The 11437-nt window shown below is 38.6% G+C and overlaps 1 protein-coding gene across 1 annotated transcript; it reads right to left on the reverse strand.

Annotated features, from left to right (window-relative positions):
* Window positions 1-540: 540 nt before the first annotated feature.
* e2f4 (E2F transcription factor 4) lies at window positions 541-10834 on the reverse strand. Its single transcript, XM_030137278.1, has 11 exons — window positions 10419-10834; window positions 8586-8695; window positions 6949-7110; window positions 6213-6256; window positions 6052-6116; window positions 5746-5934; window positions 4037-4121; window positions 3750-3896; window positions 2920-2967; window positions 2775-2819; window positions 541-2650 (listed from the first exon to the last, which is right to left on the reverse strand). Exons 1-11 carry the CDS (start codon window positions 10581-10583, stop codon window positions 2535-2537), a joined length of 1176 nt encoding a protein of 391 aa, XP_029993138.1. The 5' UTR covers window positions 10584-10834; the 3' UTR covers window positions 541-2534.
* Window positions 10835-11437: the final 603 nt, after the last annotated feature.

The following is an 11437-nucleotide window of genomic DNA, read 5'->3' on the forward strand; positions in this document are numbered from 1 at the left end:
GATAAATATTGTTCTACTGTTCAGATGGCCATACAACTGCAATGAAGACAGCCCCTTCCACGCCTCCTGTCTGTTACAGAAAGCTGCCACAAAGTGGACAGCTCACAGGAAATAAAGGAAACAATAGATAAGGATTAATGAGTAATAATGAAGTCAAACTGATGATTTAGCATTTCTGCAGCTTTAATCCTGCAGGCTTCCAGGATTTCATTGCTTTTATTTGGACATCCTGACTTGTCTGTGGTTTTTCTTTTTACAAACAAGCAATATGAGAAACATGAATAAATAAGGTTGTAGTAATGTATAAAAATAGCTACATAAAAGCTCCAGTTAATGCATCATTTTGAAAAGCAGTTTAGTGATAATCTCAGAATCTTATCTTTGAGTAATGTTTAGATTCATGGAATTCCCAGGTGCCATAAAGAACTAAATGTTGCTCTAGTTAGTAATTGAGGATTAGTGAATGGTGTGCACTGTACAACAGGTAACTAACAACACACACTGCTCTGACACATCAAATAGAAAAGCAGACTATATGCATTTATTATTCCAAAGTGTTTATTTCTTTCATTTGTTGCAACTACAGCTTAGCAATAGTGAGCCTGTTGGTTTGAGCCTCACATGCTGACACACACATATAATTCATCCAGCCAATTTTAGTTGAACCCTGGCTGCTCACAATTCACAACACTGTCCAAAACACAATGACTGGCTACTGATCAAGAAGTGGATGAGTAGCACCCAATCTGCCCACAGTGATGTAAAGTGCAATGACAAAACAGGATGCTTCGATAAAGCAGAAGGTTCTGTGGATAGAGTCCTTGAAAGTTAAAGTGTAGCCCCCGAATTAGTCGCAACAACCCTGTAATAATATATCTAGCAGGTATAAAAAAATAAATGCTATTCTATACAAGCGGTAAAGAGGGATATACACAGTACATACTGTACATACATACAGGTCATCCAGGGTGTAAGAGGACATTAGACAAAATATGATTTACAGACACCATAGAGAGATGAATTATGGCAACACTTGTACTTGAACTGTCCTACTACTAACACCTCATCCTGAATTGCAGCTCACCTATCCACCACAGAGAAATTGGTTAGAGTTCGGTAAATTTAATTTTAGAGTAATAGGCAGTATTCATTTATAGCAAACAGAAGCACACTGGAAACATTAAAAAGGAAGGAATAGGGATCTGTGCCAAATATACAAAGACATGCAGAAATTGGGAGCATATCATGACTTGGGTGGGCTATCGTATATTCATTTTATCAGTAAAAATACATCAAAAATACATACATGTCCTTTTACATACAAATGAACCAAGTACAATGGTATTCATACACATACATTATAGCTGAAACACAATCGCCACTGAGCCCATTTTGGAAGAAGGGGGAGAAAAAAAAAGCTATTCCTCTGATGCACACAATAAGTTTCATAGAAATAACAGCCAATAAAAATCTGTATGGTCTTAAATCTAGACGCATGAAACCAAAAGCAAGCCTCTGTTTATTACCCAGCATCTGAACCCTGAACCCATCAGAGATCACCTGCAAACAGCCACCTTGTTGATCATAAAAGTGTTTTTGTGAAATATCAGAATTTTTAACCGCTCTCCCACCCCCTTGTATTATTTTTTGGTCCTTGGCTCTTCATTATAGTACATAGTTAACTGGATTCAATAGCTCACCCTTTTAACATCTCTCTGTAGTTGGTACACAACACTGCTGGAGAGAAATGTATAATTTAAACAAATTCCTATTAGTAAGTCCTATAATAATTATTTAAAAAAAAACAAAAAAAAAAACACTTCATACGTACAGTGTGATTAAAAACATGTCCGGCTTTTAATTTGTGTCTTGTACCTTCCTTTATTTAAGAACTATTGGCCTGTCTTGTTAGAAATTAAAAATTTACCACACAGCAGCCATGAGTGCTGGTAATACAAAATATATATTCTCTATATACAAGAGGACAGTGCATATTTAACCAGCTGTGTTTGGACTCGTACAAGCCATGCATGAGCAGCTGCCGGGTGATAAAGGCTGTGCTCCATTAGTCTACCTAGACTCTTGACCTGATAGGAAAATGAAACTTCTGACTCAATAGAGTACTCGATACAAAAACCCAAATGCGCACACAGGCACGCTCGCATGAAGTATGCCTACACACATTCACTCTCAACCATACACACGAAAAAAGCAGGTACACAAACAAAATGCTTTATCATACTCAAGAATCCAAAAATATATTTGTTTCCTTGGAAAAGCAGAGAGAAAAATGTTTAGTTCTGGCCTGTGTCACTCCATGAGACTGTACATCGAGCTGCTGCCAGAATGATGTCGGCTCAATGCGTCAGTGCAGAGGCATCCTCGAGCACTGATCGCATCATATTGGCCTTTTTGCACCTTTTCTCACCTTCACTCTCAGTGGGAGGGGAAGGAGTGGGGACTCGGAGAAAAAAAATGAAGGTAGATTACTATGTTTGGACAACTGTCTCTTTCTCTGAGAGCAATCTTGGAGGTCAGAGGTTGAGAATGGGGACGTCAAAGAGGTCACACAGGCCTTCTGTTTCATCCAGGTTGTATATGTAGTCGTGATCGCTGGGTGGAGGGGACAGACGAAGGAGAGGCGAGAACACTGTGGGTGGAATAACGAGATGAGAAATAAGTGCAAAGTTCCATGAGATAAAATCAGTTTTCTTCAATGTACATAATTTCCCCCCAAACTTGATAATTCTGTTCTTTGTTTCATCCACACGTACCTTCTGATGACATCAAGTCCTCCAACAAGTCTCCACTCATGATCTCTGTGAGACAAAAAAGAAGTTTTCAAAATGTAGTCTACACCATTTTAGGAACAAGTAAAATGAGAAAATAAATACTGTATGTATGTGGGAGTTATTTTACCTTTTGTTGGATCAAACATTTCAGAGAGCTCTTTGGGAAAGTCCAGCACTAGAGGAAAAAAAGACAGAACTATGAGCTACTTGATCTAATACTAGTATTCTTTTTTGAAAATAGGTTCAAAAGGTACTTAACGCTATTTCACGCTCATACTGGAAAAAAGGACATCTCTTATGTAGGGTATGTTTCCATGACACGCCATGCTACTCTAGCCCTTTATACCAAATTTCCTAATTTGAGGATTTTCTTTCAGATCAAACATCACACTTCAACCAAGCACTAAATGCACTGTTCTCAAATTCAATCACATTAAACTTGCATGCATGCATGCAAGGTGAAACTACTGTAAACCAAAACAACTTTTATACTTTTATGCTAGAAGTAGCTTTTGTTGGATGACAGGAGCTCTGACAACTTCTGATTAGGCTGCACAGTTTGCATTACTGCTTCAATGTTACTTTTTCGTTTTGTTACAGCAAAAAAAATTGAAATAAAAACAGGATTCTGTTAAGTGTCTGTAAATTGGGTTATTAAGAGTCTTGTTTAGACTAGCTCTTATTATAAAGTGTCATGAGATAACTTTTGTTATAATGTAGTGCTATTAAAAAAAATTGATTGATTGATAATTGATTTATAAAAAATTGCCAAATACGCACTTAGAAGTAACACTAACCTTAACGCAATTTCACTTAAAGTAACTTCATTATGCACTTTTAAGACATGTAAAATTGTATGAGAGACATTTTACGGTTTAAATTTACATGATTGGATTTTACATTCTTTAAGGTACAATAGCAACATGCAGGAGAGCAACAGCAATATGTGAAACTCACAATGAGACGGCTCTGACTTAATAGGTTCAAATACTGCAGAGGCAGAGGATGACAAGGATCCATCCAACGAGGCAGATGACTGAAGTTGCTGAGTAACTGTAGCGTGTGTCTCTGTTGTTGGGCTGAGTGCTGTGGTGTTTGTCGCTTCTAAAAATCAAACATAAGAAAACCGAAATTACTTGGAGGTTATATTAGCATGGTATTATAGTACAACACACCTGGCATTGACAGTACAATGCACAAAAAAAAGACTATTTTTGAGCACTCAGACTGTTGTTCCTCCCTACCTGTCACTGAGGCTGGCTGGTTTGCTGCAGCAGCTGACGTTGTAGCAGGGCCAGGTTTTGTAGAAGCTGTGACTGCTTTGGGGACCTGATCATTGGTAGAGAAATAGAGATGAAAAGATGAATCATAAAGAATACAGAAAGTGCACAAGTAAAAAAAAAAGGCATTATTTATTACATGCTAAACATTTTTCATCTTCAATCAACACCACATTAGGAAAAATTAGGTAAAGTGGAAAAAATTTAACTGAAATGCAGAGACAGACACTCAGAGGTAACACTCTGGTTTGGGACCAGTGTCTTTTTGACAACCTCTCATCCCGCTTTAGTCTCTTACAGTGCACTGCATGGTACCAGCTCAACTTGACTCCACATACGTGTTTGGTTGTTCATTAGGCAAAAGTTGTGGATACTCTTTGTTAGATTGTGATATTTAGATACCACCTCTGTGGAGGTTCCCACTTACTCATCAAAGAAAACCATCAATAGCACTGCACTATTATTGTGTAAGACAGAACTAAACAAAGCCTACAATTTTAATGGCCAATTTACCACACTGTTATAACTGTAGCCTACATTACCTTCATTTAGTCAGACTGCATATACATCATGGCAGTTTCATATGGTGTTGCTACTGTGAGATGAACAGCTACACTGAAGGGGTACTATATCTGTGGTAGATTACTAAGTACCTCGAATCTAAACTGAGTCTCAGGGTTTGGTTGATATGAGAGTACATTCCCAGGGACTGTTGGAAATATGTCTGTCTGGAGAGAACTGGCAATGCTGCTTCTACAATGAGACCTAGCAAACCAGACTGCCTCTGGTTTTGTTTTGGTCTCATTTGGACTGGCAGTCGGCTGATGGCCAGTTGCTCCTATGAGTAATGACATATGCCATCTCTACAGCAGTCAGCTCGGATGGTGCTGCTGCGCAGAATGAGGCATATGCCCTGTTTCATAACAAAGTGAAAATGTTGCAGTGAGAGGTGACCTTCTTCCACACATTGACAGACTACACTCACATGTATGCATATGTAGGACTCCTCACAGATACTATACCTCACAGTGGTCAATAGAGAAAAATAAATGTAGACAGGATTGCTGTTTACTCTCATGTAAAGTGGTAAACAAGAACAGAGGCAACATGACAAATTATGCACACAGTTCAGCTAATGTCTGTAACTTGTGGAACCAGAAAGTGTGTTTTTGTGACATACAGACATGGATTCTACAATACTTTTTAACCCTCATAAATAACAAGCACAGTTATATCAGAAAGCACCATTGGAAAGCCAGGCACTGCACATTCACATGACTGCAGCAGAGTTCAGAGAATAACTGCAAGCAGGTCTAAAATCTGTTGTCATATCTTTGTCCCTACAGAAAAACATGTTACACACTACAATCTCTTAAAATTTACTCGAAACTGACTCACAATACATGCCACCAGCAACAACCCTTACATGCGGCACTCTCTTTAAAGAAATATTACCTTGACACCTTTGCAAGGGGTATCACACTTATATAGCTTACTGTTTTAATAAAACTGCAATTGGAACATAACATTTTTTTTTATAAAATCATGGATCATCCATGACACTAAACTATATATAGATTCAATAAATGCAAAGACACATTTTATACTGTAGAAAGAAACCACATTTAACACAAACGTATGAATAAATCTAGTTGCATGTTGTGTATGCTGACCTGTGAGGCTGCAGAAGGCGGCTGGGAGGTAGGCGTTGATGCTGGGAGGTTCTGAAGGACGTCATCTGGAGGAGGGACGGGCAAAACAACTGGAGAGGCACTGGACGAGTCCTTATTAACCAGCAAAACCTCAATGGGACCAGATGAACTCTTGAGACGAATCTGGTATTTCCTCTGCCCATTGAGGACCTACACACACACACACACACACACACACACATCAATACCCAATGTTAGCAGATTGGAGAAAGGTGGATCTGAAGTATACAAATCACACAGCATGCAGAAACCCACCACATGACTTACAGTTTCTGGTATGGGCACCTCTAGTTGTGTGCCAATGGGAGCACGGATTGCTAAGAGTGTGTCACCTGCAGAAAATGCACAGACGGGAAATGATGCAATTGGTTTGAGGACGTATTTCATGAATGTGACAGAGGAAAAAAATGTATATCTTCAATGATTACCTTTAAAAGCTCCGCAGAGGTCTTCATGTTTTACATATGCCATAGTATGAAAGTGTTAAGGGTCTATTTGTCTTAACTATGCCTATCACAAAACAAAATCTTAAAACCATCACTGGTATACATGTTATATGGTACAGAAAGGTCATGACCAAAGTACTTTCATTCTAGATAATAGTTGCTTTAACAAAATATGGAGTTCAACCAAATTGTAACATTTATAGTCAACTATGTAGCCACCAAAATGACAAAATCTAAGGACCTATGTGCGCAGGATTATCCTCTATAATACGCCAGATGGTGTATAGATGTGTTTCACTGCTGCGCCATGTCATTGTGCCTACTTGTAGGAAAGCACACGCCAAAAATACTACTGTTCATTCAAAGTTTTCACATTGCAACTCACTCCAAAATGTTTTCACACTAGCCGATCCTGACATAAAATTCATGCTTTTCCAACAGGCAGCGCCTGGCTCATATAAAAAAAGGGGAAAAAAATACTCTTAAGTTTGACATTCAGGCTTTGGAGGAACTGTGACTGTGTTAACTAAGGAAAAAACTCTGGTGAAGTCATGACAGTTACTTTCAAAAATGACAAAGGTATATTTTGACTTTTACTTTAAAGAGCGCCATTTTTAATCCTTCAGAACATAAAACAGACTAAACCGTTGACTCACATAAGCACTAATGATGGCATGAATCACTGAAAAGCTGTTATGGACTAAAATATGAAGGATATGGGCTGTTATTGGAGTCATCTGTGACATTCTTGATGCTTTGCTGGACCCAGATCCTTTGCTGGTCCAGCTCATGTTCCCTGAGAGCTAGATCATCAAGCTCTGCCTTCAGATCAATCAACTTGTCGGCTATTTCCCGTGTGTTACAACCTGGACCTACACCCCTGAAAAACAAAGACATAGCTGTGTATTAAAAAGAGGCACAATAGTTTCACGTGTTCTAAAGAACACAGGCCGTACTGGTCACTGTACTGCATTTTGAATTTATGCATTTGTGCTTTATATCCAGTACAACTCATGAGGGTGATATATTGTGAGAGTTGTGCAATATTTTAGATTGATCTGTCTAAATGTTTTTCTGTGGCTGTAGTTCGTTACATGATGGATATAATGATGCACAAGACAAGCACTGCTAGACACATATTTAGTGGTGTAGTTCCATGTTATACGTCCTACTCAGTGTCATGTACCACACGCACATCAGTACATGTAATCATGGTGATGAAGGCCATGAATGCACAGAACAAAAATTGCCATTCACTTCTGTAAAATATTAGATTTCTTTAGTTTATATGTGCTGTTTTCATGGCACCAAAGGGCTGAGCAATATGACAAAAAACCAAAATATTAGATTGATATCAGGCAATACAATTTGATAATACTGTGAGTATTCTGACCGTGTCTAAAGGCTAGAGGTCGACCGATCTGGGTATTTCTAAGGCCGATGCTGATTTTTTAAAATTTCGTCAGCCGACAGCTGATATCTACAGCCGATTTTTTTAATTAAACACACTGACCGTAAAACACAACTGAAACACTCAGACAATTAAGATTTTTATGCAGCAATATAAATGAAATTATCAATACACATAGTAGATCACATAGATCAAATATCTTACAACATTTTCAGTACTGATCAATCATCGGCTTTCAAAAAAAAATTAAGGCTGATGGCCAATATTGAAAAAATAAATAAATAAAAAGAAAATTCAATATATCTGCCCGATATATTGGCCAGCCGATATATCTGTCTACCTCTACTTAAGGCTGAAGAAAAAAGGTTTATTGGCTAAACCTTAGAATACCAATACATAGAAGAAATTTCATAATTTCAATGTGACAGATGCAGGTCATTAAAAGGAAAATTTTAAAAATATACATAAAAGGTTTTCCATATTAAAAGTTTGTAGCCATATTAGAATGAATCTGTTGGTGTATTTGAATGTGTACTCTTGTATCTGTCACGGTTGGTGCCCACACATTTAGCCCCTGAAAACAAATGAGATTTCAGAATTTATGAGGTGTAGAAAAACCGCCATGTCTCCATGTCAAACTCTCACACACACTGCAACAGGAACTTAAGCAGTGTTTCTGTAAACAAGACAGTACAGACTCTCAGGAGAGTTGTTTTTTTTTAGGCTACATAACTACTTTGGTGTAAATATTTCCTCACTCCATGGAAAATTTACCCACACATGGTACCCTACTGGTGCTGCATTTATTTATTCTGTGTCATAAATTATCTGATCTAACCACATAAAATAGAAATGTCCAAAAGTCATCACTCGTATCAAACCTAAATTTTATTGTGATGTACTATGTTTACACAAGTGGGCAATAAAAAACAAACTGGACTCACTTCCACTGGATACTGTTCTTGGACTTCTTCTCTATGAGTCCAATTCCCTCCAGCACATTGGTGATATCATATATACGCCGTTTCTGTCGCACAGCCAAGGTGTCTGCCGCCTAAACAACATAAGAAACAAAAGTGGTTACAATCTTCTACATCTAACAGTTAAACCTGTACTTAACATCTCCTTGAGGACTCACTGCTGAAAACAACACTACAGTGAAAGTGACAGTGTTGTAACTGGGCCAAAACATCCAGGACAGTGTACTATGGATATCATGAAGGTTTCACAATCCAACATAGGCTACGAGTACCAGTAAACCTGCCGTCCTACCCTAAAAATTGTGCCCATGTAGTGTTCACCAAACTATTGATAAGCATATGGCTGATGCTGATAAGTCTTAGCTTTGTTACCAAGCCCTCTGTCTGGACTGTTGTCACAGACAAGACGCAAGATCACAATGAGTTAAATGAATATCTCTTTTAAAAAGGACTTCACATTGAAAACACCATTATTCAGTCGTACCAAACAGAGATTAAGGTGTATACGGTTGTTAGGTGCTGTTATGGGAGCCACAGGTGTGAGGCAAAGGGCTTTTGCTGTAATAATTACACATACACCATACTTCGTTATATGATCATTATATAGATTAATTACAATCAGGGGCGTTTCAAAATCAGTTCAAAGGGTTTCATTAACACTTTTGTAACATATAAAACACAACTCTGACACCAGTCAGCTGAGGTTTGATGCAACATCTAATAAAGCTAATGCTACAAAGTTTATTTTATTTCCCAGACACAATGTTTAATTTGGCAGGAAAGCATTTTGACGATTGCAACTTGGTTTTAATATCAAAAGTACAGTTTTTACACTGACAGATCAAAAGGAGAGTGAAAGTGAAAGAAATGCACACATTGCGGCCCAGTATTGTCTACATGAAAGCATAGTACTGATATGTCAACTGCTATAAAAACGATCTGTCAATCAAGTCATTGAGGTCGCTGTGAAACAAAAACTGCACTATCAATGCATGACCGGTCAATACCGCCATCTGGGTCACTATACAACGTGACAGAAGTTTTACACTGAATGGATAGCTAAAGAACACTGACCGCAATGGCTGCAAAATATACATGTATGGTGTAAGTTCCGTTTTGTGGTGAGAGGGGTTTTAAGCTTATTAAACAACAATATTTATACACCATGGATTATCTTAGTGTAAAAACACACAAACTTGCTCATCGGGTAAATTAACTAAAACTAACAGTCAGATGTTGAAGTATAATACCTGAACAGCTGATAAAGATGTTGGTGGCCTAGGTGTAACTTGTTGCAGGACAAACTGCTAACGCACAATTCACTGCACTTTCATTTGACATGCTTCAAGTGGCACTTAAGAGACTCGCCAAGTAAATACACGTCAAACACATTGCCATTTAGACAGAAAATTGTTCATGTGTGAAGATGCAGAAGCGTTAGCTCAGTCGGGAACGACAAAAGCTGACCCACTTTTTAAACTTTGAATCTGCAGGGGGCAGAGTCTGAAAAGTTGACCAAAAGTTGACTGTTGTTAACCTTACTTAGCTCCACTTTGAGAAACGTGAACATACCGTGACTTCTCCCTTAAGAGCAGGTTAAGAGGGAATATAGTGTAAAAAAAAAAAAAAAACTAGCAAAATACAAGCTTAGAGAAACCATCCATTCAAATTAGCTTGCCCCATAGCTAGGCTAAGCTAGCAGGCAGGCTAGCGAAAGTCCATGTAACCTAACGACAGCAGGCAGGCTCAAAATGACATGTGCTAGCTAACAACAAAGACTCCAAGCTGCATGCTCACCGCTTTTAGATCCAATACTCCGTCTTTGGCCTCCTGCAGTAAAGTCACAAACTTAGTAGTGAGCAGTCCCAGGCTCTTTTCGTGCCTGCTTGGGGTCTGCGGCTGTAGCGAGTCCCCCACAGCTCCCAGTTCGCCTCTGTTACTGGCCGACTCCAGCTCCATCATCACTCGGGACCAGCCTCGTACTTCCCCCTGCCTCCCCGACCAAATCCAGCCAGCGAGCCCAGGAAAGAACGCCCCGCCACCGCAGTCAGATATACAGAAGGCCGCGGGACTGTAAGGCAGACAACAGGTGGTAAATGAGCTATTCCGGTCAGGTTTACTCCAAATTATTTCACCAAATCGACTCGGTCAGGCTGAGTACGGTAATTCAATGAGGGAACATTCGGTGGAGAGAGCCGTTGGCCACGCGAGGTATGACGGGACGGTTCAATCGTCGGAGGGGGCGTGTGTATTTTATCACATCCGTTCAAAAACGTAAAACAAAACAAGAAAGTATTCAAGAAAACTCGCCAAGTCAGAACCTACTTTATATAAGATCTATGGATTTATCGTCATTACGGGTCAAAAAACAGCTAGAATGAATTTTTATCATTTTAGAATGGGATAAAGATACGTGTTTTTCGGACTGATAAAGTTGATGTATTTTTACATGCACCCTTAATACTCAAACTTGAAGAAAACACAAGTGCGCGCTTAGAAACGTGCACGGATAGACGCACGCCACACACGCGCGCCCCCCACACACAGTGAAGGTCTAAGATCTCTAAAGTCATAAAAAAAAAAAAAAAAGTGTTTGATACGTTTATACAGGATAACTGGGTTTAGGAAACTCCTCCCCAAAAAACTAAAAAATAATATATTATATACAATTATTATTTTTTATTATATTTAAAATTACCACGTACTATTATCCGATGATTGGTCCATGATCTGGTGTGCAAAATGTAATTACTAGTTCCTTGAAATAGTATAGATACTTAAAATTTTCATTATTAAAATAATTTTAATTGAATTGA

Source organism: Sphaeramia orbicularis, chromosome 6 (genome assembly GCF_902148855.1).
Source record: "Sphaeramia orbicularis chromosome 6, fSphaOr1.1, whole genome shotgun sequence".
Lineage (NCBI taxonomy): Eukaryota > Metazoa > Chordata > Actinopteri > Kurtiformes > Apogonidae > Sphaeramia > Sphaeramia orbicularis.